We start from the raw sequence: 22,849 nt of genomic DNA, 5'->3' as shown, positions 1-22,849 counted from the left end.
AAAGGTAAGGAGCCGAAATAATCGGCAGCCCTTCTCACGAGCGACACAGCCACAAAGGCGGAACTTCGCCGTGATGATGAAGGGAAGTGCTCGCGTCTTTCGCAACGCACGTGGCGCTCCTTGAGTTGAGCACAATATGTGGAAAGGCTAACAAGATGCGGTGAGGACGGTGGGGCGAGTCGAAAAAAAGCGCCCGCCGTCCCCCGTCCGCGCGTTCGCGTGTGAGTGGGGGGGGGGGGGCATATGAGGGCCGTTGCACGTCATACATACCCGCATGAGAAAGCGTCCCGGTCGGCACCGTCACGCCGGACAAAAGGGAAGCAAGACAAAGGCACGAAGGGAGAGGAAGTGAACGCAAGCCGACAGGACGTACGTGAGCGCACAGTGTAGTGCGTATGAGCAACGCGGTGAACGATGTGCAATTCATTCGCTTCACCCGAACAGAAGCGTATTCGCTAAAGCGCCCTGCTCACTTAACAACGGCGCCGCCACGCGAGCCCCACCCAGAGCCATCGCACGACGTGGGAGAGACGCCCCTCGTCCACTACCGCTCCGACAGCTGAAACCGTGCTTGGCAATATGAGTGAGATCAGACGAGTGAGACTGTAAACCGGACCATCTGGGAGGGACCGCAGGGAGGGGTGCCGCGCACAAGCTTCTCCGTCTACCCTCACGCTGACAACAAAGTAGCCGTGCGGCAAAGACACTCGGCAAAGAGAGAGGCCATGTGCACACGTAGGCACATGACGGGGCCAAACGCACCGCCCTACACTTGTGAAAGCAGGCCACTAGTGTTGAGGTTGGCGAAGCGCACCTTCTCTGCAACCATGCGCAAAAGCAAAGGATGAGGAGCGAGGTGTGGTGCAATACCTGTGGAGGCCAAACATGTCATGTGCCCCACCAGCCGTGGCAGGGCATCCGCCCCCAGGTGATCCACCTGATAAAGAACACCTCCGGTCTCCTCCCGCCAGCCGAGGGCACTCATCGACAAGAGGTCAACATCATCGGCCCGCTGTACCTCGCCATCGGTGAGCAGCTCGCACGCCACGTTCAACACGGCTGCGCGAAGCCGGTCGCCCACCTCAGCTGGAGTCATTCCATGACGAATGTACGTGCTCAGCACCGCCTCGCGAAGCAGCGGAGCAGCCACACCCCTTCTCTTCATTTCCGCAGCAGGACCGTAAAAGCCTCCACGCGGACCTCTTGCTCCCAGGAGTCCATCACGAGCCATAGACCGCATGCAGCTCTCCAGTCGGTACACGGGGGCCACAGCAGCTCGAGTCGCTACGTCCCTGGCCGCCGCAGCCCGCGTCCGCTCCTCCGCTGCCATGGAAGCAACAGCAACGGTGCCGTAGGCGTCCATGAGGCTGAAAGGCCCCACAAAAAGTCCCAGCTGCGCCTTGGCAGCGGATTCGACAGTCGTGGCATCTGGCAGCGAATGTGCAAGCAGCACCGCCTCTTCACAAAGTGCTAGCAGAAGCCGCTGTGGCGCCGCGCTAGCGGCGACGATGTGAGGTACTCCACGACGCTGAAGGTAAGTCAACGCTGCCAACAGAGTGTCCTGCTGAAGATCCGTTGGCCACTTAGGCGAGGCGTAGAGGCGCACCTGCTGCACAGAGGCATGCCCCAGTTCGTAAAAGGCAGACGCGGAAGAGATGACAGCAGCGCAGGGCAGGCGTCGGAGAACCAGCTGCGCAGCGGCAGCCTCTCCAAGCAGCACGACGTTCAGGTAGGGCAGACGGTCCCGCTGCGCTGCGGTGCCAACGAGATGCGCCTCCACCAACTCCAAAGTGTGCCTCAAAGCCTTATCAGAGCAGTCGAGGAGCACGGCTGCTCCAGCGGACTCGACTGTGGTGGACAGTGTTTGCATCTTACTCATCCACAGAGAATGCTGCGCATGCGGGAAAGCAAGGAAGCGGTAGTGCGGCAGAGGAGGGAGAGCGTGGCGGAGAGACCTCGTGCGCACCTGCACAGCATGAGCCGCAGCCCTACAGGGGGGTGTTGCCAGAAGTTGCTGAGCTCTGGCGGCGCTCGCAGCATCTCCTCGCGCAGCGTCCGCGTCGGTGGATGACGGATGCCGACTAAGGGCCTCCACTGCATACGCGTGCCAAGCGTCTGCGATATCTGCTGCCATGGCGCCAGCTGTCTGACGACGCGCCGCAGCGTCGTAAAAGCCGCCACTCCACAAGAACATCTCCACAACGCGCCGACGCTGCGCAGAGGACTGACACACGTGCCCAAGGATGAACTGCTCAAGCAACAGCGGCCATTGCTTCGCCTTCCTCTTGCCCGAGGCGCCAGTGACAGCGTCGTGGAGGCTCAGCAACCCAACATCAGCCAGGCCGCTCGCGTCGTACGTGTGCAGCACGGGTACCCATTTCACCGTGTGGAATGACCCACAGAGTCGTTGCAGGGAGGCGACTGTGGAGCTCGAGGGGAAAATTCCTGCGCGGCTCAACGGGAACCCAACCGAGATGGTGGCACCAAGAAGCGAAGACGGCCCGACCGGTGCTGCCGCATTGTTGCTTTCATCACAAAACGCTTCCCCCTCAGAGAGCAGCCGCCGCACTGGGCATGCGAAAAACACCTCTGCGCCAAAGTCATGCACAGATGCGGAGATGGCCACGGCGACAAAACATACGCGCTCTCTGAATCGTGCCACAAGGTGGTGGAACCGCTTCATCACCGCCTCCTTCGCCTCCACATAACTCACACGCTGCGTTAACGGCAGCTCAGCTGGACTTTGGGTCGCCACGAAGAAGGGGCACTTCGGCAAAGCGCACCATGTTACAGTTATCTCCGGTGCTGCACTCAGCGTCGAGTTGGCCCTGCCTGCAGCGTGGGTGGTGATGGCCGCCTCGCAGTGCGCCTCCACCGCGTTCAATGCGTCTGCCACGGCTTTGACACAAGCCATTGGGCTCGACGGAGGCCCTCGTAACTGCACCGTAATTGCGTACAGTCGAGGTGTGACAGAACTTGATACGACAAGGCGCGCATCACTGTCATCCGTCCATGGGGAGCTCGGCGGCGAGCTGGTGCCTTTCTCAGAGCTTGCCGCGTGTGCACTGCACCACAGATCACCGGGCAACCGCTCCACCGTTGCGGCCTCTGCAGGAGCCGTCGACTCACCCTCTGAAAGCTCATTACCACTCGGCCCCACGGTAGTGCTCTCACTGACATTGCTGCTGTCGTCACCTCCTATCTCAGCCGGGATCTCATGCTGATCGATGCTGCCGGATATCGACGCCGGAAGTGGTTGCAGTCGCTCTTCTCGCTTGGCCCACGCCCAATCCCCAGCAGCCTCTTCTTCGGCAGGCCCGGAAGAATCAGCGAGCGTCTCCGCGACCTCACAAAGACTATCTCGATCAAGTTGCTCTACCAACGGCTGCTGACCTGAACGAGAAGCCTTCGTGGAATGCGCTGCTTTGCCCTGTCGCACGGCAGCCTCGATACGCGTGGACAGCGAGGGTTGAAGAGCCTCGAAAAGCTTTCCTTCGGTGGCCTTGCTGTCCGGTTCCAGCGCCACACTCATGGAAGGAGGCGCAATGTGAGCATGTGTCGATGAAGTAGCCCGCGGGGGTACCGAGGGATGCTGAAAAGGTACAGCAGCATCTTCGGAAACACTTGAAAGAGCCGCCTCAGCAAGCACTAGCGTGCTTAACCCGCTGTGTTGCCGACCACAGTACGAGCGCCCGAGCGCTTGAGATGTCAAACCTCTGTTTGCACATCTTTGGAGTCCAACATCATCACTTAATCCATGTGCACTGCTCTTCTCTGACTCCTCCCTCCCCAGATCATAGGGTGCGGGCTGCGGTGCAGCAGGTGCGGTCCGCGGTGCAGCAGGTGCGGTCCGCGGTACAGCAGGTGCAGCAGGTGCAGCAGGTGCGGTCCGCGGTGCAGCAGGTGCGGTCCGCGGTACAGCAGGTGCAGCAGGTGCGGCGGGTGCGGTCCGCGGTGCAGCAGGTGCAGCAGGTGCGGTCCGCGGTGCAGCAGGTGCGGCGGGTGCGGGCTGCGGTGCAGCAGGTGCAGCAGGTGCGGTCCGCGGTGCAGCAGGTGCGGCGGGTGCGGGCTGCGGTACAGCAGGTGCGGCGGGTGCGGTCCGCGGTGCAGCAGGTGCGGCGGGTGCGGGCTGCGGTACAGCAGGTGCAGCAGGTGCGGTCCGCGGTGCAGCAGGTGCAGCAGGTGCGGCGGGTGCGGGCTGCGGTACAGCAGGTGCGGCGGGTGCGGTCCGCGGTACAGCAGGTGCGGCGGGTGCGGTCCGCGGTGCAGCAGGTGCAGCAGGTGCGGTCCGCGGTGCAGCAGGTGCAGCAGGTGCGGCGGGTGCGGGCTGCGGTACAGCAGGTGCGGCGGGTGCGGTCCGCGGTACAGCAGGTGCAGCAGGTGCGGCGGGTGCGGGCTGCGGTACAGCAGGTGCGGCGGGTGCGGTCCGCGGTACAGCAGGTGCGGCGGGTGCGGTCCGCGGTACAGCAGGTGCAGCAGGTGCGGCGGGTGCGGTCCGCGGTGCAGCAGGTGCAGCAGGTGCGGTCCGCGGTGCAGCAGGTGCGGCGGGTGCGGGCTGCGGTGCAGCAGGTGCAGCAGGTGCGGTCCGCGGTGCAGCAGGTGCGGCGGGTGCGGTCCGCGGTACAGCAGGTGCGGCGGGTGCGGTCCGCGGTGCAGCAGGTGCAGCAGGTGCGGCGGGTGCGGTCCGCGGTACAGCAGGTGCGGCGGGTGCGGGCTGCGGTACAGCAGGTGCAGCAGGTGCGGTCCGCGGTGCAGCAGGTGCAGCAGGTGCGGCGGGTGCGGGCTGCGGTACAGCAGGTGCGGCGGGTGCGGTCCGCGGTACAGCAGGTGCGGCGGGTGCGGTCCGCGGTGCAGCAGGTGCAGCAGGTGCGGTCCGCGGTGCAGCAGGTGCGGCGGGTGCGGGCTGCGGTGCAGCAGGTGCAGCAGGTGCGGTCCGCGGTGCAGCAGGTGCGGCGGGTGCGGTCCGCGGTACAGCAGGTGCGGCGGGTGCGGTCCGCGGTGCAGCAGGTGCAGCAGGTGCGGCGGGTGCGGTCCGCGGTGCAGCAGGTGCAGCAGGTGCGGTCCGCGGTACAGCAGGTGCGGCGGGTGCGGTCCGCGGTACAGCAGGTGCGGCGGGTGCGGGCTGCGGTACAGCAGGTGCAGCAGGTGCGGTCCGCGGTGCAGCAGGTGCAGCAGGTGCGGCGGGTGCGGGCTGCGGTACAGCAGGTGCGGCGGGTGCGGTCCGCGGTACAGCAGGTGCGGCGGGTGCGGTCCGCGGTGCAGCAGGTGCAGCAGGTGCGGTCCGCGGTGCAGCAGGTGCAGCAGGTGCGGCGGGTGCGGGCTGCGGTACAGCAGGTGCGGCGGGTGCGGTCCGCGGTACAGCAGGTGCAGCAGGTGCGGCGGGTGCGGGCTGCGGTACAGCAGGTGCGGCGGGTGCGGTCCGCGGTACAGCAGGTGCGGCGGGTGCGGTCCGCGGTGCAGCAGGTGCAGCAGGTGCGGCGGGTGCGGTCCGCGGTGCAGCAGGTGCGGCGGGTGCGGGCTGCGGTGCAGCAGGTGCAGCAGGTGCGGCGGGTGCGGTCCGCGGTACAGCAGGTGCAGCAGGTGCGGCGGGTGCGGGCTGCGGTACAGCAGGTGCGGCGGGTGCGGTCCGCGGTACAGCAGGTGCGGCGGGTGCGGTCCGCGGTGCAGCAGGTGCAGCAGGTGCGGCGGGTGCGGTCCGCGGTGCAGCAGGTGCGGCGGGTGCGGGCTGCGGTGCAGCAGGTGCAGCAGGTGCGGCGGGTGCGGTCCGCGGTACAGCAGGTGCAGCAGGTGCGGCGGGTGCGGGCTGCGGTACAGCAGGTGCGGCGGGTGCGGTCCGCGGTACAGCAGGTGCGGCGGGTGCGGTCCGCGGTGCAGCAGGTGCAGCAGGTGCGGCGGGTGCGGTCCGCGGTACAGCAGGTGCAGCAGGTGCGGTCCGCGGTGCAGCAGGTGCGGCGGGTGCGGGCTGCGGTGCAGCAGGTGCAGCAGGTGCGGGCTGCGGTGCAGCAGGTGCAGCAGGTGCGGGCTGCGGTACAGCAGGTGCGGGCTGCGGTGCAGCAGGTGCGGTCCGCGGTGCAGCAGGTGCGGCGGGTGCGGGCTCCGACCTATAAGAGGAAGCAGATGTAACGGAGGATAGAGTGGCAGGAGGAGGCTTGGCCGGCGGTTTCGATGCCTGCATGTTTATTCCTACAACCAGGGAGGTCGCGTTTCTAGAGGCGCCTGAAGGGGAGCCCGCCATCCGAGCACGGCACCCAATGTGCCGATGAAGGCGGCGCATATCGAAGTAGCACCAGTAGCCAGCTAGTGTGCATCATGCACAATGCGAAAGGCACGTGTCGTTGGGCGCAAGGCGCACTTCAGCGGCGCCAGTAGTTTGAAGCACTGTAATGGCGAAGGAGGTCCCCTGCAGGCCACCTCTGGCAATGCAGCAGTAGCGCGCACAAATGCGAGGAGCGGTGATGACAAGGCGGCTGATGAGCCTCGATGCCCTCAAGCTGCCTCGAAGGTGAGAAGATTGATGGCCAGCGGAGGGAGGATACAATGAGGTCCTTCGCGGCTGTAGGCTGCAGCCGGAGAGGGCGAAGCGAAAGACAGGTGCAAGACAAAGTAGAGAGCAAGCCGAGTGAGACATACGTTGGGGTAGAGGCCCATGAGTTCCACCATTGTGTTCCTTGACTGAAATATGCCGCTTCTCCCCCTCCCCCTTCCTCTCTGTAGCAGCGAGAGATGAAAGAACTGCCATAAAGCCGCAGACCAGAACCGCTAGTGTGACACTGTGCAGCGCACCCCTATGCGCCGTTTTCTGCGAGCATTTTCTGCTTGCTGCTTTTGTTTCCGTTGCGGTAAAGTTCGATTGCACACACGCGCGGCACTTCAATGAATACCTGTACCTCTCTACAGAGACCACAGCTCAGGCGAGTAATACGGCGCACCGTATGGCACATCTGTAGCAGTCAGGTGGAGCACCGACGTGACAGGCGCCGCACGAGGCACGTCCAGATGACTTTGGTTGTCTGCCCAGCAATTTTCGACCGGAGCCTATCGACAGGGGAGGTGAGTGAAACAGCTGGCGGTTGCTCTGCAGCGAACCTGTGAGCCCCCCCGGCAGGTCTCCTTTTGTTTTCGATATACACCCTCTGTGCCAGTGGTGAGTGAAGTAAGTCGCGCGGTTTCAGAGGACTGATCCCCCTTTCTTGCCTCTAAGCTTCAGGGGAACTGCAGGGTAGCACAGGGCGGCAGTGACAGCCATCTCCGCCATGGCGCCGGCAGCACATGCTTTCAGCTCCACGGCTGCTTTCAGGAACGTCATTTCAGCACCGCTGCGACTCGGGACGAAGATCGGCGGCTTCCCTGCACGCGCGCACACAGTTGCTCGTGTGTCGAGAGCCACTGTATCAAGGTGCGCATGTGCTGGGTGATCGTGACGCAGATGAGCTACAGTTGCGTAAGAGGTGCGGAGTCCATGTCACGTGATACAAAATATTGCACGTGTGCACCTTTTGCCAGGCGCCTGTGAGTTAGTCGCTCTAAGTGGTGCATTTGCCCCAAGTCCTCCCGGCCAGGAACGACAAGTACGGTTCCTTTGGCATTCTTCCTCCCTCCCCGCCCTCCGCCAGCTCCCCCTTGCAGATGGCGCGGCAGCGGGCACCAATGAAATGAAAGAAAATAATGTGAATCTTTCTAGTCGACAAGAAATTGCCGTCCGCCATGTCCTTTGCGGAAGTGAGCACCACGATGCGGCGCCCACCCTGTGGTGCGGAGGTCAGCGGACGGTCACTCGTGAGCCGCTGCGACGGGATCGCCAGCAGCCTCATCAACATGTACACCAATCGCGAGATCAGATGAAAGAGGACAAGAGCCGTCCTGCGCACCGAGGAAAGAGTGGCACGCTTGAGCGAGTTAACAGTGATACGTACGAGTGGCAGAGCAGTGCCGCCCACTAACCTGCACGAGGCAATGCGTGCCTCTTTTGCTTCATGGCGAACCTGTGTGTGCGGGAGCGGGGGCCGCCCTGAGCCTACGCTGTGACGCCTTCGCAAAAGAGGAGAAAACACTCTCCTCAACGCTATTCCGTTGGGTGCAGCGCTCTGCAGCAGCTATGCGCATGGGAGTCTCCTGTTCTTGTTGCTTCATCATGGCCGAGCGCGGCGGCGCTGCCCTTGAGAAAGCCTCTTGCGCCTTTCTTGCCTCTGCAGTTGGGCTTTCCTGATCACGGCCGCCAAACGTGCGCGTGTCGCCTTTGATGCTTCAGTGCTGATGCGCAGAAGAGGCGTCGAGGGAGAGGAAAGAGCGAAGGGCTGCACCTTAAGACCACACTTCATCAGACATGCACAGCTCTTCGAACCGCGAATGCATCCCAGCAACGAGACCTGCATACATGCGAATAGACACGCCCCTACACAGCTCTCTTCTCTGCTCGACCGTGCTCAGTTTCGTACGCTTCGTGTGAGGCGCACCCGCTCTGGAGCGATGGATAGCAGATGCACAGAGGTAGAGAAACGCCAGCAAAGAGCTGATATTGTCGCGTGACGAATAGGCCCACGCCGACCGAGTTTAGCGAGACCCACCTGTGAGCGCTGCCGACGCGAATATCATCTTTTTCCGTTGACCTTTTCCCCCTCTCGTTGGGCGCTTTTCACGCTTGATGCGTCGTCGGCCACACGGTGCATGGTACAGAACAGGCAGCAGCAAAGGGCCGTGGAGGGGCGAGCATGGGATACACAGCGCCCATATCGAGCAGAGAAACGCTGCTGCTGCACCTGCTCACCTCGCCGACGACGAAATCAGCGTCCTCCAGCAGTGGCAACTTTGCCGTCATCACACCTTCATGAGATCAGCAAGCGGTCATCAGCGCCGCCAATGTATATTGTGTCATCATTTCTTTCTTCTCGGTCTACCAAGACTCTGATGGCCATCCTCTCCGTCGGAAATCCATATTCGCTTCTTTCGGGGTGGGGGGAGGCACAGAGCTCGCAGACTGCCTGCGGGCCCGGCGGCGGTACCTTTGGTGTCGGCGGAGAGGTCCGGGCTGGCGCTGTGCAGCACAGGCATGCTACCATGATCACGATCGGGCCAGCTCACTACGAATCGTGTCGGTGATTCAGCGAGCACAAACAACCCACCGCTGCTTTTCCTTTCCTTTGCCTTTGCTGCGTTGCAGTCACGCTGAGTGTAAGCATGCGCCTTGACTGCTCTGTGCGCAATGGCACACTGCAAGGGACTGGGACAGCGCCAAGCAGTTTGTGTTGACTCTCGGCTCCTTGGCATGGCGTAGCCGCGCCGCCGGAGCCGTGGGTGGGCTGTGGTCCTATGTACATACGAATTCTGTCTGATTCGCTGTTGAAGGAGCATGTTCAGCATATATGCAGGAACGCAGAGATGTTCGCCGCAGCGCCGTTTCTCACGTGGTTACACTCGCCTCGCTATCAGCGCAGACAGGAGAATCGACAAGACCGACCGGGGGAGGAGAGGGGGCGTGTTCTTAGTTTTTAGTGCCGCTACGTGACGGCTTTGGTCCAATCTTCAACGTCGCGTTGTAAGCCAAGAGAACGATTAGGGGAATAACAATGGCCGAGCAACACGCCACCGGTGGAATACCATGCATCTTCTCAGTGTACCCGTCGAGGTCTACCGGATCGTAGTGGCGCAAGATGAGGAAAGTCACAACGGAGACTAACGCAGCCCAGATGGGGGCAAACTGATAAGTGAGAAACATTGTGCGCTTGCGCCTGTTTGAGAAGGAAGTGTGTGTAAAGCAGATGAAACGGAAGAAGCGCAGCTGTAGAGAAAGCGCAGTGTGCAAACGGGGTGAGCAGACGGAGTCGAAACGACAGAGAAGTTGCCACACGCGAATGAGGCGACAAGCGAATTAAAGGAAAAGAGAGAACGTTTGGGCAAGGTAGTGGCGGCACAGTGCGTGTGTGTGTGTGTACGAGGTGGTGTTTATGGGGAATTCGATCGAACCAATGAAGAATTTCCTTCCACAGAGGGCGAGTGATGCGTGTGCATGTCAGAGGGAAGGACGGATTGGGGGGAGAGAAAGTTTGCGCATGGAAAAACGCTAAGCCGCCGCTGGAACAGGATGAGGATTGCACCGAGGCGATGCGGAGGCGTGAAAAGGAGAAAGGGCGGGAGTAAAATATGCTGTGCGCCTGAGACGCAGAGCCTACGCAACTACACGGCGTTCGCTCTGCCCCTCACGGAACAACGCAAGGAGTTTGGAGGGAAGCCAAGGGGCGGAAAGCGATAGCGCGGCTCACGATACACCGCCACAACTTTTCCGTAGCCCTGCAGTAATGCTGCAATTGCCATGGAGAAAGATTTATGGCAGCCTGCTCACCGCGTGTGGCGCAGCTTCAGGTACTCTTAGCTCCTCCTGAAGGCATCTTCAGGCGATCGCGCGTGGTATGCATGTGGGCATGGGGCGAGTTTTTTGGGGGGAGGGAAAGTTTAGGGGGTGCAACGGAGGCTCGGGGCCACCGCAGAGAAACAGGGGTGGATGGAGGGAGGGAGGGGCTACGAGGTGACGTGGGGGGGCTCATGTCAGCAGCTGGTAAGAGGCCAAAAACGTAATATTCCATGACTCTCCCGGTGTGCGCTGGGAGGGCTTCTTGTGCAGTTGGCTCCATGCCAGCTCTGAGGCGAACATGCAGCTGGCTCCTGGCTGGAACACTTCCTCCTTCATCCACACCTCTGCAGCGGCCAGCAGCTCTCCTCTTCCGCGATAGAGAGTGCAGTAAAGCGGTTTCTGTCCTCTTCCCTCTATGCCGAGCTGCAGGTGCTCATCCCACGCCGTGGAATATCGCATGTGAAGCAGCCGACGGCTCTCCCGAGTGCGGAGCGATTGAAAGCCGTTCGTCAGCACGCACACCACACTCGCCAGCGACTCCGGCCCCACCAGCTCCTTGACGACAATGTCCAGCAATCCCGCATATCGCGGCGGACCTTGGTCACAGAGAAGCGACTGCTGCTGCTGTGGTGCGGCAGCGCCCAGGGAGGCGTCACTGGCGGGGATCACCGCCTCTGGAGCGGGAGTGAGGTTAGCAAGTCGACAGCGCTCCAGCCCAACTGGATCCGGCTGCGGCGGTAGCGGCCCTGTTGCGTCTGGATGCCGCATCCGGGTAAATAGCAGCTCCTCATACTTCCATCGAATGAACGACTCACGCGCCTCAGCGGAGGAAAACGACAGCACCGGCTTCCAAACGGGCCCCGTGTGCAGCGCAAACTCGACGCTGTCATTCGGAAAGGCCACAAAGTACTCCAGCTCGCTGTTCACGACGTCGTTTCCACGCTCTTCCATGAACGCGACGTCGCTCTCTGGCCACCGATCGAGCTCGGCGCCACGGCATTTGTTCGGCCACAGCTTTCGATGCACGCCGATGCACTGGATGCACACAAAGGCGCCAAACGGCTGTAAGATGCACCATGATGGAAAAGGCTCACCGCACTCCGCGCAGATCTGGTTGGCGGGCTTACTCTCGATGCATGACTTGTACAGAGGAGAGTGCCGGAGGCGTTCGGGAGCCCCCAGCTGTAAGTTTGGCAGCGGCGCGGCTGCACCCATTTCACTTCCCATCACACACCTCGCCGTCCCGAATCCCCCGTCATCCGGCGGGGCCTCGCGTTCCCCCTCCTTCGGCTGCCCCAGAGGTGCGCCAATGGCGTCCAACTTCCCCTTGCCCTTCTGCAGTTCCTCATACTCACGCAGCACGTCCGATAGCTGCAGCACCTCGTGATCGGATAGGACGCTGGTGCCCGACTCAGTACGTGAGTGGAGGGGATCGCGGGAGGGCCGGCCCAATACCTTCGACTCGAACTGGTTCGGTACACCGGAGGCCATCGACCCCGCTACCCTAGACGACCCTTCCTGTGCGTCGCAGCTGTCCATAGTTCGCGTCATGGGCGTTGCGAGCACCGTGTCGGCACCCGGAAAGAGCTGCAGATACTCCTTCGAGGCTCGCTGAATCGCCTGCAGAAGGCGCCACTTGAGCATCTTCTCCGTGAAAAAAAGCTGCACCACGTAGTCGGCGCCCGGTAGTGACAGCGGTGCGCTACGCGTAGCCTGTCCCAGCGGCGCATCGTGGGTCGTCATCTTTGCAGCAAGTATGTAGGTTTGGTGATTGCCGAGAAGATCCACCTTTTCGGCGTAGTCATAGTTTGCCAAAAACAGCAGGAGCCGCTCGCTCGCGCCGTTATAGGCGCCACCGTCGACGACGTGGCAGCCCTCCACATACACCTTTTCCCTAATGTGCTTTGCCATCGAGTTCTTCGGTTCCTCGAAGCAGTAAAGAATGTTGTTGGAGTGCAGCTCGACGGTGCGGCGAACCGTCAAAGTGCCTCGAGAGCCCCATTGAACATGGCACTCACCGCCCAGAAGGAGCGTCTCAAGGCTCACCTCATCCATTCATGCTCGGCTTACACAAGATGGCGAAGTCCACTCGGGCAGAGTAGGTAACCACAATCGCGGGAGGCGCACACGCGCGCAGCAGCGGCTGATGTATAGTGGCGTTGCTTGCCGTGGCTGCTGGCCCGTAGGCAAGAACGTGTTCGACACCATGGTGCACAAGAGAGTTGATGTCAGGGAAAGAGAAAGTGCGGGGTGGGATGGGTGCCGCGGATTGTCGCATGTTTGGCCGAGTATGGAATGCGGCATCTGCAAAAATGCCCGCCTATGCGGCAGATTCTCTTCAGTGCCGTTCTGTCAGTACCAGAGCTCTGAGCCCTGTAGCAGAGCGCGCAGCAGTTTTCTCGTCTGGAGGTTACGCATATGTGTGGGGGGGGGAGGGGGGGTATTCACGGACGACGCGCGGCATAAAGGGAGTAAGCGCACGCTTCATCTCAGTCCTCGGCGCGAGGACGCTTCATAGCTGGCCCAATCTCACTATTCAGCACCTTCAGGATGTCCGCACCCATTACTGCTGCCAGTCGGCGCTTCACCTCGTCTACTTCCGCCGTCTTGCGCTGCTCTTGTGCGACTGCGCGCTGTGATTGGCGCGCGGCATAGACCGCACATGGTACTACCACTGCGTACTGCCCACGCATCGTATCGTTAATCACCTCTGAAACTACAAGAGAAGCCGGTGAGGTGGAGAGAGTGGTGGGGTCCAGCGATCCCATGTCCGACAAGGGCAGCAGAAGCACCATTTGGCGAAGCGACGCTGACGCGTGCAGCGCTGGGCGGAGAAGAAAGGCGGGGAAGTACCGAGATGTGTGTTCGGCAGCCGGGACACCGAGATCGCCGACCGAAAGCTTCAGCATGGCCACTGCCGTCATTGTCTCTCCAGCTATGAGCAAACTGCCTTCTGAGTCTCTTGGCGTGGCCCCGACCGCCTCCGCAGCTGCGGCGACGGCCGTGCGGCGGAGGTCTGCCTCTCTTTTGGATGCAACACCGCGCATAGTTGCTGCACTGCCACCCACAGCCACCATGTAAAGCAAGGCCACATGCATGCGTTCCCCCACGACCGCAAACGTCCGCCATCCCTGACCGGTGCTGCTGGCGCCAGCCGGCACAAAGGCGGCGGGAATAAAGACGGGCCCGGTGTAGCCGCAATTGTCAGCGTCAGCGGCGCAGCGGGCGTGAAGGCCATCGTCTTCGATCCGTTCGATGCGCACCAGCAAGCGCGCGTACGCGCCGAGACCCGCTGGGTAAGCACAGATGCGTTCTGCGGATCTGTCGTTTCCGTCTCCACTGCTGCCCTTCCTCTGCTGAACGCTCTTGAAGATCTTGCTGGCGAGAGCCTTTGCAACAGCTCCGCCTACAGGCTTGGATACCGTTGAGGCACCATGGCGACCGCCGTCAGCCGCTGAGCTCCGCTTGCTGTTGAGGGTGGCGCGTCTTGCCACCCCCATCACGTCCATTGCTCTCCCTCCACTGCCCGGTTTCGCCTCCGGCTGGTGCGATGACGTTGAAGCAGCGCCACCTCGACCTCGCGCTACATTCGAGGTACGAGGGGTGCGCGCAGCGGTACCGAGTAGCTGAGCCTTGGCGCCGGAGCGGCAAGTAGAGAAAACTGAAGTGCTCGTGACGCGCAGCAGCTTGCCGCCGACCATCCCCTCCTCAGCTAGTGTCAGCCCTCCACTCGAGGTCAGCTGCACCTGCACCTCGTCACCTAATGACACGCTCAAGAAGTTGGTGTGCGTGTGCACCAGCGTGGTGGTGCTCGCCTGATCGGCGGCAGGATAGAGGCCCGCGTCCACCACGCAGTATGTATTGGAGGGCATGGCCACCACGTAGCCGCGCACCACGCGCCCCTCGATGGCACAGTGAGGAAGTGCATGCCGGGTCAACATTTTAGGCAGCGCCACCGCCAAGGCGCAGCCAGGTGCGGTACCCACGTGAATGGCGTACATGCTATGTTGTTCGGCTAAAGTGAGCTGGTGCTGGCAGAGAAAAACATTGGCGTCGCGTGGGGAGCCAAAATGCAGCACTGCGCAGTACGGGCCGAGGCAGCTGTGGCGCACAGCAGATGATTCTTGCTCGAACGCAGACCACAGGGCAGCCTCCTGCTGGGCTGTGACCTTGGAAGAGGCAAGGGTGGTGTGCGATGTAGTGCTGCGGCCGTGTAGCAAAAAGCTTTTCTCCTCGAATGTAGGTGACGCAGAGACCGCTGCTGCCGCGGTGCTGGCGTTGCTGAGAGAGAGACTTGGAAGTGCCGCGCATGCGAAGCTGGGCAGCACAGCTGTAAGACGGTCAAGATGCAGCACTTCAGCGGCACTCAGTAGCACATCGGCGCCGACGCACAGCACCGCCGGCTCGCTCTCGATCTGCCAAGAGCGCCCTCGCTGCTGCACGTCGCTGCGGAGACGGTCGGCGCTGGACAGTTTCTGGAACTGAATGTGCATTGTGGTGGTGTTGTAGTTTGGGTCCTCCTCATACTGCGCCCATTCCACAACGCCGTACGCACAGCATGCGCTGAAGAGCTGGGCGCGAAGAGCGTCGCTCTGCAGCTGCTCAGAGGTGACGCTGATGCGACGAGTTGAGGTGCTCATGCTGGCAAAACGCGCCCCATCGACTCAACCAAAGAAAATGAGCGGATAAGCTCCACTCGCTGGCAGCGGCAGAGAATGCGAGACAGACGGAGGCGCGCACCGCGGCCAGTCGTCTCCTCGGCCAACCTCCACGCACTCTCTCGCTTTAACGGCCTTTTGGCGGGCGACTGCTAAGCAACGGGGGAGGGAGGACGAGAGTAAGAGGGAGGTGCAGGAAGGCGTGTGCTGGCAACTGCTGAAGGTGAGGCAGGGAGGTAGGGAGGAGCAGGAGGAAGCGGTGAAGTGGGCATGCGCCTCGTACAGGAGAGCGGGCATGAAGCATGTGGAAGAAATGCACGCCTTCCCCCCTCTGCACTCACCAAATCGCGCCATGTGAGGAAAGACAGCGCGAGAGATGCCGTCATACCTGCGTACGGCCGCCGCACGAGCCGCGCGTCGGTCTCTCTAAAGCCCACGCGAAAACGCAGGGAGGGACAAAGGGTGCTCCGCAAGCGGAGAGAGAGGTCGGAGCAACACTCGAAGGGAAGGGTCAAGTAGAAGGCTCAACTATGTTGCATCCTCGGTCCTTCACTCCTCCACACACGCACACACCTGTGTTTGCCCTTCTCCGACACACTACTCTCTCTGCCTGCTTTCATTTAAATCGCCGGCGTGACCAACGGCACACGCGCGTGCCGCCGCTACGGCTGTGAACTTCTGGTTGGCATGGGCGCCGCCAGTCGTTTCGCGCGCGCCCGTCTCAGGGCCGCCCACATTTATTTTTTTTCTCAATTTCAGCTGAGTTTTTTTCTCTCAGAAATCATCACAAATTAAAACGAGGAAAAAACGGCATAGGGAGAAGCTGTCGGTTCACATTACCCATCGTGGCCTTCACGCAGCGATGTCAGAATCACCGACATCTGTTACGGACAGAACGCAGGTGCGGAAGTGCTTACCGCACGCCGTGCCAAGGTCCAGGTTGTTGCCAGAGTAGTGGTGGATCGGGGTCTTGCTGAGGGTGCAGTAGTATTCCACTTCAGCACGGCGGATGGGCGGGCAGTTGTTGGAGATGACAACCAGCTTACTGCGGCCCTGGCGGAGGGTCGTCAGCGCCTGCTGCGTACCAAGTACGTACTTACCGGACTTCATCACCAGCTGGAGCTTGGCGTTGATCGTGTCCACCTTAGACTTCGTCTTCTTGGCCATTTTCGTAGCGATGGAAAAATGCTGAAGGAAAGACTTCTCTGTAGCGCGGGTGTCGTTTGAGGGGCACAGAGCGTTCAGGTTGGTTGAAATGAGAGCGATGAGGAAGGGCGCGGCGCCAATGTGTGCCAGAAAAGGGGCAATAGCCGGGTGAGGACAGGGAGGAAGAATATTGGACGGGTAGTGAAGGCATACGGGGTATGCAAAGACGGCGCAGTGCTTCGTGGTGGGGAAGAGCGCTTACTAAGCACGCAGTAGATTACGCGCTAGTGGTGTACGAGCAAGCACAAACTTGATCATTTTTTTCACTGCTACTCCCATCAAAGGAGCATGCGGTCGCGCGGCACGCGGCAGCCACTTGGGCGAGGGGGGTGGTCCACGGCAGCATCGGAGTATGCACGGGAGGAGCAGTCAAATGTCCGTCTTGGGCATGGGAGGCTGTGGCTCATGATCTCATGCCTCTGCTTCGGTTGTGTCAGCCACCTACCACTCGGGCTCGGGAAAGACACGCAAGAAGAGAGGCGACCACACAGAAAGAATGGCAGAACAAAACTATGTGCACAACAGTGAGCCACACAAAGGCATAGGCGCGAGCACGACCACAGACGGAAGCGCGTCGTGCGCGGGCGAGCCACGTCTACGGCTAATCGAATGCAAAATACAAAAGTGTGAAAGTAATCGGCTCAAACATGCGTCAGTGCGACACCTGCCCGCCTTAGAGCGAAATGGTTGAGTTTCACCCGTCACGACTAAATAGGACACGAAAGAAGAGAACGAAAAAAATGCAGACAGAAATAGATGGAGCTAAAGTGCAAAGCAGCGTTGCTCCCACTTCCTCTCCTGCCTTGTGCACACTCCTCACACAGCTGAAAGAGCAAATGGTTTCTCTTCGCGTGTGCATCCGGCTATAGATGATGTGCCGAACGCCGCTCCGCCCCACAGCCCGCGGCGGGCCCATCGCGTGGCTGCGGAGCAGCCGTAGAGAAGCCCTACCGCAACGCCGCCGGCTCAGTGGCCGGAGCGCCGCATCTGACTTAAACGCTGCACAGACACACACCACACACACACACACACCAAGCTTGCAGGTCACCTCACAGCCGCGCCCATGATGCCGGCCGACACGAGTGGCGCATCTCTCGGTGCGGCTTAGGCACCCCACACGAGTAGGCAGTAAGGGCGAGGCGAGACGCGGCCAAGCCCCGCCAGCGCTCCGTCCCTCGTGAGGATGGCACAAGCACGCCCGACGCCCACGGGCCGCTTAGGCGGCACGCCATTGAGGACATGACTGCTGGCATCAGCAGCGACGGGGCGCTCCGACGTGGCCACGGCGTACGCACTGGACTCTTCTTCCACCACCGCCCGACGGGGTTCAGAGTCAACGGTGGGGGAAGGACCGCCTGGCCCTTCCACAGAGAATAGGATATGGAGCCCCAAAGATACTGCGCACTGGGGCTTACCCCCTTCACTAGGGCGGAGTTGAACGATCTAAAAAAATGTGAGCGCCCAGTCACAAAAACAGAAGGGAAGAATGACAAAAAAAAATGCTGTTGCTCCGTGGCGAGCGAGAGAACGCGAGGTGAGGGGTGAAAAGGCGATGACGCGGGAGACAGAAGGGGGAGAAGCTGTGATGGCGTCCTTTACAGTGTGTAACATTAAGCCCCTCTTCCCTTCGCTCCACCTTCCGCGCATCCCCTCATCGCAGGCAAAAGCCAGCCCCTCTCGGGCAACCGCGCGATCCTTGCCGACGTGGTGCGCCAAAAGATGCCCGCATTACCTCTCTCTTTCACATGCCACTCTAATCGATTCCACGATGCGTGACTAATGTGGGAGATTCAACGCAAGCGAAGATACTGCGCTGTACGTGTTCGCACCCCAGAAATAAAAAAAGGGGAAGGCAAACCGACGAAGAACAAGAAGAGGGGGAGGTAATGTACAAAGATGGGAACAAGAAAAGTGCAAGTGGGTCCGCTGGCACTTCGTACGGAGGTAATAGGCAGGGTGTGGCAAGATGGACGGAGACGGCGCCGCAGACGGAGAAAATAGCCAAAAGAAGTGCATCTAGTTCATGAGAAGGAAAGGGTAAGTCAAAGAGGAGAGCGAAATACCACCGGTGGAGTGCATGACTGTATAGAAAAAAGGGGGGTGAATACTCTATCGAATGCGAAATCAAACGGGAAGTGAAGCGACAGGGATGCACAAGGGAGCAAGGGCGACGGAAAGCGTCGACCAGTGCGCGCGTCTGGAGATGTACAAGGGATTAGAAGGCAAAGCGTACCGTACACAAAACTGAGAGGATCAAGAAGGGATGGCGCATCTCTGTGGAGATACAACACGTGTCGCAGCGCGCGACCCATTCAGAAAACGGTAAAGAAATCGTCGATCACGCTGAGGAAGTGAGGATGACAGTGAAGGTACGAAAACGAAGTGAAGCCTAATATCAAGCGGAGCTCAAGTCGCGCCAAAGACAATCTGAGAGAGAGAACGGCCTCGTGAGATGTACTGCACCCGCGGTGCGCACAGAGAAAGAAGGAGGAAGGAAAGACAAAGATGTGTAGACGCGTAACAAGGGATTCCGTCTTTAGAAAGACGTTGGCTCAAGAAGACAAGCGTAGCAAGTCTGACGCATAAGACGCCGGGGGAGAGAGACCTCTCGGCCGGATACCATCGATGACGCGGCGGCGCTCCTGGCGAAGATCTGGCTGCTCTATCGGGGGATCGGCGCCTTCGCACCGCCCCGCTCTGCCCCACTGCACAGGGGCACGCCGCTGGTGCCCGTCAACCATTTTCCCTCGCGCAGCTCCGTCGTGGAGGCGGCGCTCGCGTCTGCTTGGTACTCGAAGGGATGTGCACGGGGGGTATCGACTCGGATACGACGTTTACCTGAGAAGAGGAAGCGCAGCTACCAAATGCTCTCTCCATGATGCAGAGTGGAAAGAGTCACCATAGGTGCCGCATGGTCAGCGTGGTAGATGCTGGAGTTGCTGCTGCTGTCGCCCAGGTGCTTGTGCGATTCAGCCAGCTTGAAGTGCGTCTCGGAAAGGGAGGACGTCGTGGAAGATTGTCCTTGAGTGTGGTACTTGCTCGGACTCGTACTAGCACTCGTCAAACCGGCGCCACAGGAGGCGGAAGCCCACGGTTGCTGCTTCAGCGGCGCAGCGGGCAGCTGCTCATCGTAGGCGGCCCGCAATGTGGGGTTGCCTAGCACATTGCGTGCCTCCACGATCATGCGGTCCACCGCTTCCGCCCCGGCAGGATCCACTTGACGCATGCGCTTGAAGCCGTCCTTCTGCCATGCACGGTACTTCGCGATGATGTCACCCTGCAGGGCGTCACGAGGGAGCGCCAGCACGTCGTAGTAGGTGCCTGGAATCGAGCCATGCGGATAGCGGCATCTCAGCGGTAGATGCATCTTGAAGGCCGCACCGTCGGCAGTGGTCGTCGTCGTAGTGCCAGCAGCAAAAGCAGCAGCGGTGGGAGACAGCAAGCCCTTGGACAGGCGCGTACCGCCTACATGGAGACACTCGGCGCTGCTAGAGGTGCGACTGGAGAGAGAGGCGGCGTCAAGCGGCGGCAGCTGTGGTCCAATGTGTGACACCACCAGCTGGCGATCCTTTCCCGGAGGGCGGCGACGCGTGGAGACAGTGTGGTGTGCCTCGCCGCTCTCGACGGGGCTAGGCCGGCCGACAGCCGTCGCCGATGTTTTTGTTAGCGCGGAACCTAGGGCACTCGGCATCTCATCTCGTAGCCGGCACACGCCGAAGAAGTGTGCCGGGATGCACTCCGCTGGCACGCTCCCGAGTAGCTTCGTTTGGGCCTCTGTACTCAGCTCATGAAAGCGATGGGCACGTTCGCAATGAGGATCATACGGGCAACTGCCGTTCTCGTAGAAGGTCATGCACACACAGCTCTTTTCGCCAGTTGTTTCAGCAGTCTGCTCCTTCGATCCAGACGGCGAGTAGGCTGCCGCCGAAGGAACAAACGCCCTCGCGTGTATGGAGAAAGACATCGCGTGGTGTGTTCGAGAAAGAATAAAGGGAGTTTGTGTTTGTGTGCCAGCGAGAACAAAAAAAAGTAGAAAAAAGATGTGGCGTCTTGTGTATTGATTTCTGGTGAGTGGTGTCGAGGCGCTTACGGCGTTCGCGAGGTGTGTTTTTGATGGGGCTGCGAGTACTAGGCCGTTCAACGCGTCTGTGGTATGAGCAAAGTAGGAGGCAGTACTCTATGTAAAGGTGCGAGACTCTGAACGTAAAAGTGTGCACGGCATGTATTTTTGATGGTGTTTGGTGTGTTCGTGTCTCCCTACAACAGTGAACCCAGCTCATGCAAAAAAGGGAAGGGCGACAGCGAGGAGCGGCGGGCATGGCAAACTAACATACAACGAAAAGGGCAAAAAGCGTCGCTCCTCCGCTTTCTTGCCGCTGGAGGAGATCGGTCCCCTCCCTTCTCCGCGTTTCCGCGAGATGTGCGGCGCTGGAAGTGGCCCACAGCAAAGCAGCGGCAGCGACGCCGGCGGATGAATCCCCTTTTCTCCTCTCCTCACCTCTCAGTGGTCGGGCGAGGTGTCCACAAGTGTGTGGGCCTACTCGCGTATATCGGCAAAACCGGATCAGAGCTGCGAAGTCTGATTTGGATGAGATTCGTCATCATTTTCACAAGGGACAGCGCCGCCGCACAGAATATCGAGTACCGAGCAAAAAGGACGCGTATACACGAACCAAAACGTGCGCACACACACAGACGAGAAGAAAACGATGGATGCAGGAAACAAGAGCGCGAACGCATACATGCCCAAAAGAGGCTAACGCACGGCGCCCGCACGCGATACGCAGATGCCATGGCGCGACAACCATATTTCACATTCTTCACCTTCCTCAGAGCAATATGGGCAGCAAGGCGGCCCTTGAATGCTCCATGGCCCTTCAGGTACACGTCCGAGCCATATTCAGCAGCGGCCTCTCTTCCTCACCTCGGCCCGAGGGCGCTTACTTGTGTGGAGGAGGAGGGGTCTGCTTCACGGCAGCGCGAAGTTCGCCAATAATGTCGTCGGCGCTCTTGCCCGAGTAACTCCTGCCTGGCTGCATCCTCATCAGATCCTTGTCGACGGCGTACCGTTTATTCAAGAACTTCTTGAGCATCTCGCCACGCGCCTTTTCCAAGTCGTCACGGATGCGGTCCTTACGCTCTTTGTACGCCGCCGTCTCGCGCGCCATCCTCTCTGTATCCATGCGCTTGAGCTCTGCCATCTCCTCCTGTGTGAGGGCTTTCTTGCGCTTGTCAAAGTCTTCCCTCACGACTTGTTCCCAAGGAGTGTTGTAGCCTAAGCCCTCCTTGCCTATGCCCTGATCCTCACGGGCTACACGCTTCACCTGCTCAGGGTCCAGCTCCCAAAAGCGCCACTCGTTCCACTTCTGCGCCGTCTCTAGCTCACGCCACGTCACCTGCAGGATGTACTCCACTGGCCAGCCCCAGAAAAACTTTTTTTCTAACGTGCACCAGTCATCCTGGCACTCTTTGATACCGTAGTTGATGCGCTTCACTAAGGTCATGGTAACGTTATAATACGTGGATTCCGGTGGAATGTCGGACGTGTGGAGGAAAGCCTGCAGCTCCGAGGCGGCAGCAAGCAGCTTCGGCTTCCACAGCGGCTCCACAGCTACACCGGCGAGGCCGGTGGTCGACTTGACCGGAAAGGCGCGGGGGATGTATTCATCGCTGATGGTGAGAAGGGGCGTGGTGCTACAGAAGGCACCTAGCAGAAATCGTGAAGAGAGCATGTCGCCTCTCACGCAACGGGCAAAAATGTGAAAGCAGAATACACTGAGAGTACGGGCAACACGAAGAGCTGCGCGCACAGGCAGAGAGCAAAACAAAGAGGTGGCTCGCCACTTCTGCCACTACTCAACTGAGAGAGACAGATCTCAAGGTGTGGTTCTGATGCACCTTCGATTCTAGGCAAATAATCAGCGAGGTTGGCGTCTTGAGGAGGAGAGACTCGCCAGAGTTAAGAGAGGCCACAGAGCGCGATACGCAACCAAGAGGGAAGTCGACACTTCGGCAAAAAGTGCGCCACGAACGCAACAAAAGTGAAAAATAACGTCTGATGCACACCAAACGTGATGGCTCGTGGCGTTTCTTTTTCCCTTCTGTTTTTAAGTTTGCTGTGGAATGTGGCGCGTGGCAGAGGTCTCCTTGACCGGGTTGGGAGTGCGCAGTTGATGCGACTTTTTTGAGGGGGAAAGAGCTGCCAAGACGCACGCGCTGAATGCAAGTGCGTGAGATGAGCCACCATAGAGGGATGGCAACGCTGCCTAGGCTTCCTATGAGGAAACGTGTGCACGTGTTTGTACAGAACAACACCTCAAGACCGTTCCGCTAGCGAAGCTGATAGAGGCAGACGTCTGCGGCGGCGGGAGTACCAATGACGGAGAGAAGCAGGAGGGGGGAGGGGTACTTCGAGCGAGAGGGCTTTTTTGGAAAGTGAATGCGCCCATGCCGATCAAGGCAACCACGATCTCCTCCATAGGTGAATAAACAGGTTTCAAGTGGACAGTGGACTGTGAACATGGTGCGCCAGCGACATGGGCACCGTCCCTGTCAGCATCCTCTACCGAATACTGGAAGCACCCAGCAGTGACGCCCCCTCCCTCACACCTGAGCATCACCTGACTTCCGTTATTGTGTT

At 60.2% G+C, this 22,849-nt stretch overlaps 7 protein-coding genes across 7 annotated transcripts; all 7 read right to left on the bottom strand.

Moving 5' to 3' along the window:
- Nucleotides 1-766: 766 nt before the first annotated feature.
- Nucleotides 767-3,532, bottom strand: LSCM1_00786 (uncharacterized protein; the record flags this gene model as incomplete). The annotated part of the gene is made up of 1 exon (XM_067318424.1): nt 767-3,532. The coding sequence occupies one exon, from the start codon at nt 3,530-3,532 to the stop codon at nt 767-769; it is 2,766 nt and encodes a 921-aa protein (XP_067174529.1).
- Nucleotides 3,533-9,478: 5,946 nt separating this feature from the next.
- On the bottom strand, nt 9,479-9,712 carry LSCM1_00785 (uncharacterized protein; the record flags this gene model as incomplete). The annotated part of the gene is made up of 1 exon (XM_067318423.1): nt 9,479-9,712. One exon carries the CDS (start codon nt 9,710-9,712, stop codon nt 9,479-9,481), a length of 234 nt encoding a protein of 77 aa, XP_067174528.1.
- Nucleotides 9,713-10,534: 822 nt separating this feature from the next.
- LSCM1_00784 (uncharacterized protein) lies at nt 10,535-12,400 on the bottom strand (the record flags this gene model as incomplete). The annotated part of the gene is made up of 1 exon (XM_067318422.1): nt 10,535-12,400. The coding sequence occupies one exon, from the start codon at nt 12,398-12,400 to the stop codon at nt 10,535-10,537; it is 1,866 nt and encodes a 621-aa protein (XP_067174527.1).
- A 434-nt stretch (nt 12,401-12,834) lies between these two features.
- On the bottom strand, nt 12,835-14,985 carry LSCM1_00783 (uncharacterized protein; the record flags this gene model as incomplete). The annotated part of the gene is made up of 1 exon (XM_067318421.1): nt 12,835-14,985. The coding sequence occupies one exon, from the start codon at nt 14,983-14,985 to the stop codon at nt 12,835-12,837; it is 2,151 nt and encodes a 716-aa protein (XP_067174526.1).
- Nucleotides 14,986-15,855: 870 nt separating this feature from the next.
- LSCM1_00782 (uncharacterized protein) lies at nt 15,856-16,170 on the bottom strand (the record flags this gene model as incomplete). The annotated part of the gene is made up of 1 exon (XM_067318420.1): nt 15,856-16,170. One exon carries the CDS (start codon nt 16,168-16,170, stop codon nt 15,856-15,858), a length of 315 nt encoding a protein of 104 aa, XP_067174525.1.
- Nucleotides 16,171-19,066: 2,896 nt separating this feature from the next.
- LSCM1_00781 (uncharacterized protein) lies at nt 19,067-20,173 on the bottom strand (the record flags this gene model as incomplete). Its single annotated transcript, XM_067318419.1, has 1 exon — nt 19,067-20,173. The coding sequence occupies one exon, from the start codon at nt 20,171-20,173 to the stop codon at nt 19,067-19,069; it is 1,107 nt and encodes a 368-aa protein (XP_067174524.1).
- A 976-nt stretch (nt 20,174-21,149) lies between these two features.
- LSCM1_00780 (uncharacterized protein) lies at nt 21,150-21,941 on the bottom strand (the record flags this gene model as incomplete). The annotated part of the gene is made up of 1 exon (XM_067318418.1): nt 21,150-21,941. One exon carries the CDS (start codon nt 21,939-21,941, stop codon nt 21,150-21,152), a length of 792 nt encoding a protein of 263 aa, XP_067174523.1.
- Nucleotides 21,942-22,849: the final 908 nt, after the last annotated feature.

The sequence above is a fragment of the Leishmania martiniquensis genome, chromosome 35 (assembly GCF_017916325.1).
Source record: "Leishmania martiniquensis isolate LSCM1 chromosome 35, whole genome shotgun sequence".
Lineage (NCBI taxonomy): Eukaryota > Euglenozoa > Kinetoplastea > Trypanosomatida > Trypanosomatidae > Leishmania > Leishmania martiniquensis.
The sequence above is the reverse complement of the archived record's forward strand: the minus strand, read 5'-3'. Positions and strand labels throughout refer to the sequence as shown.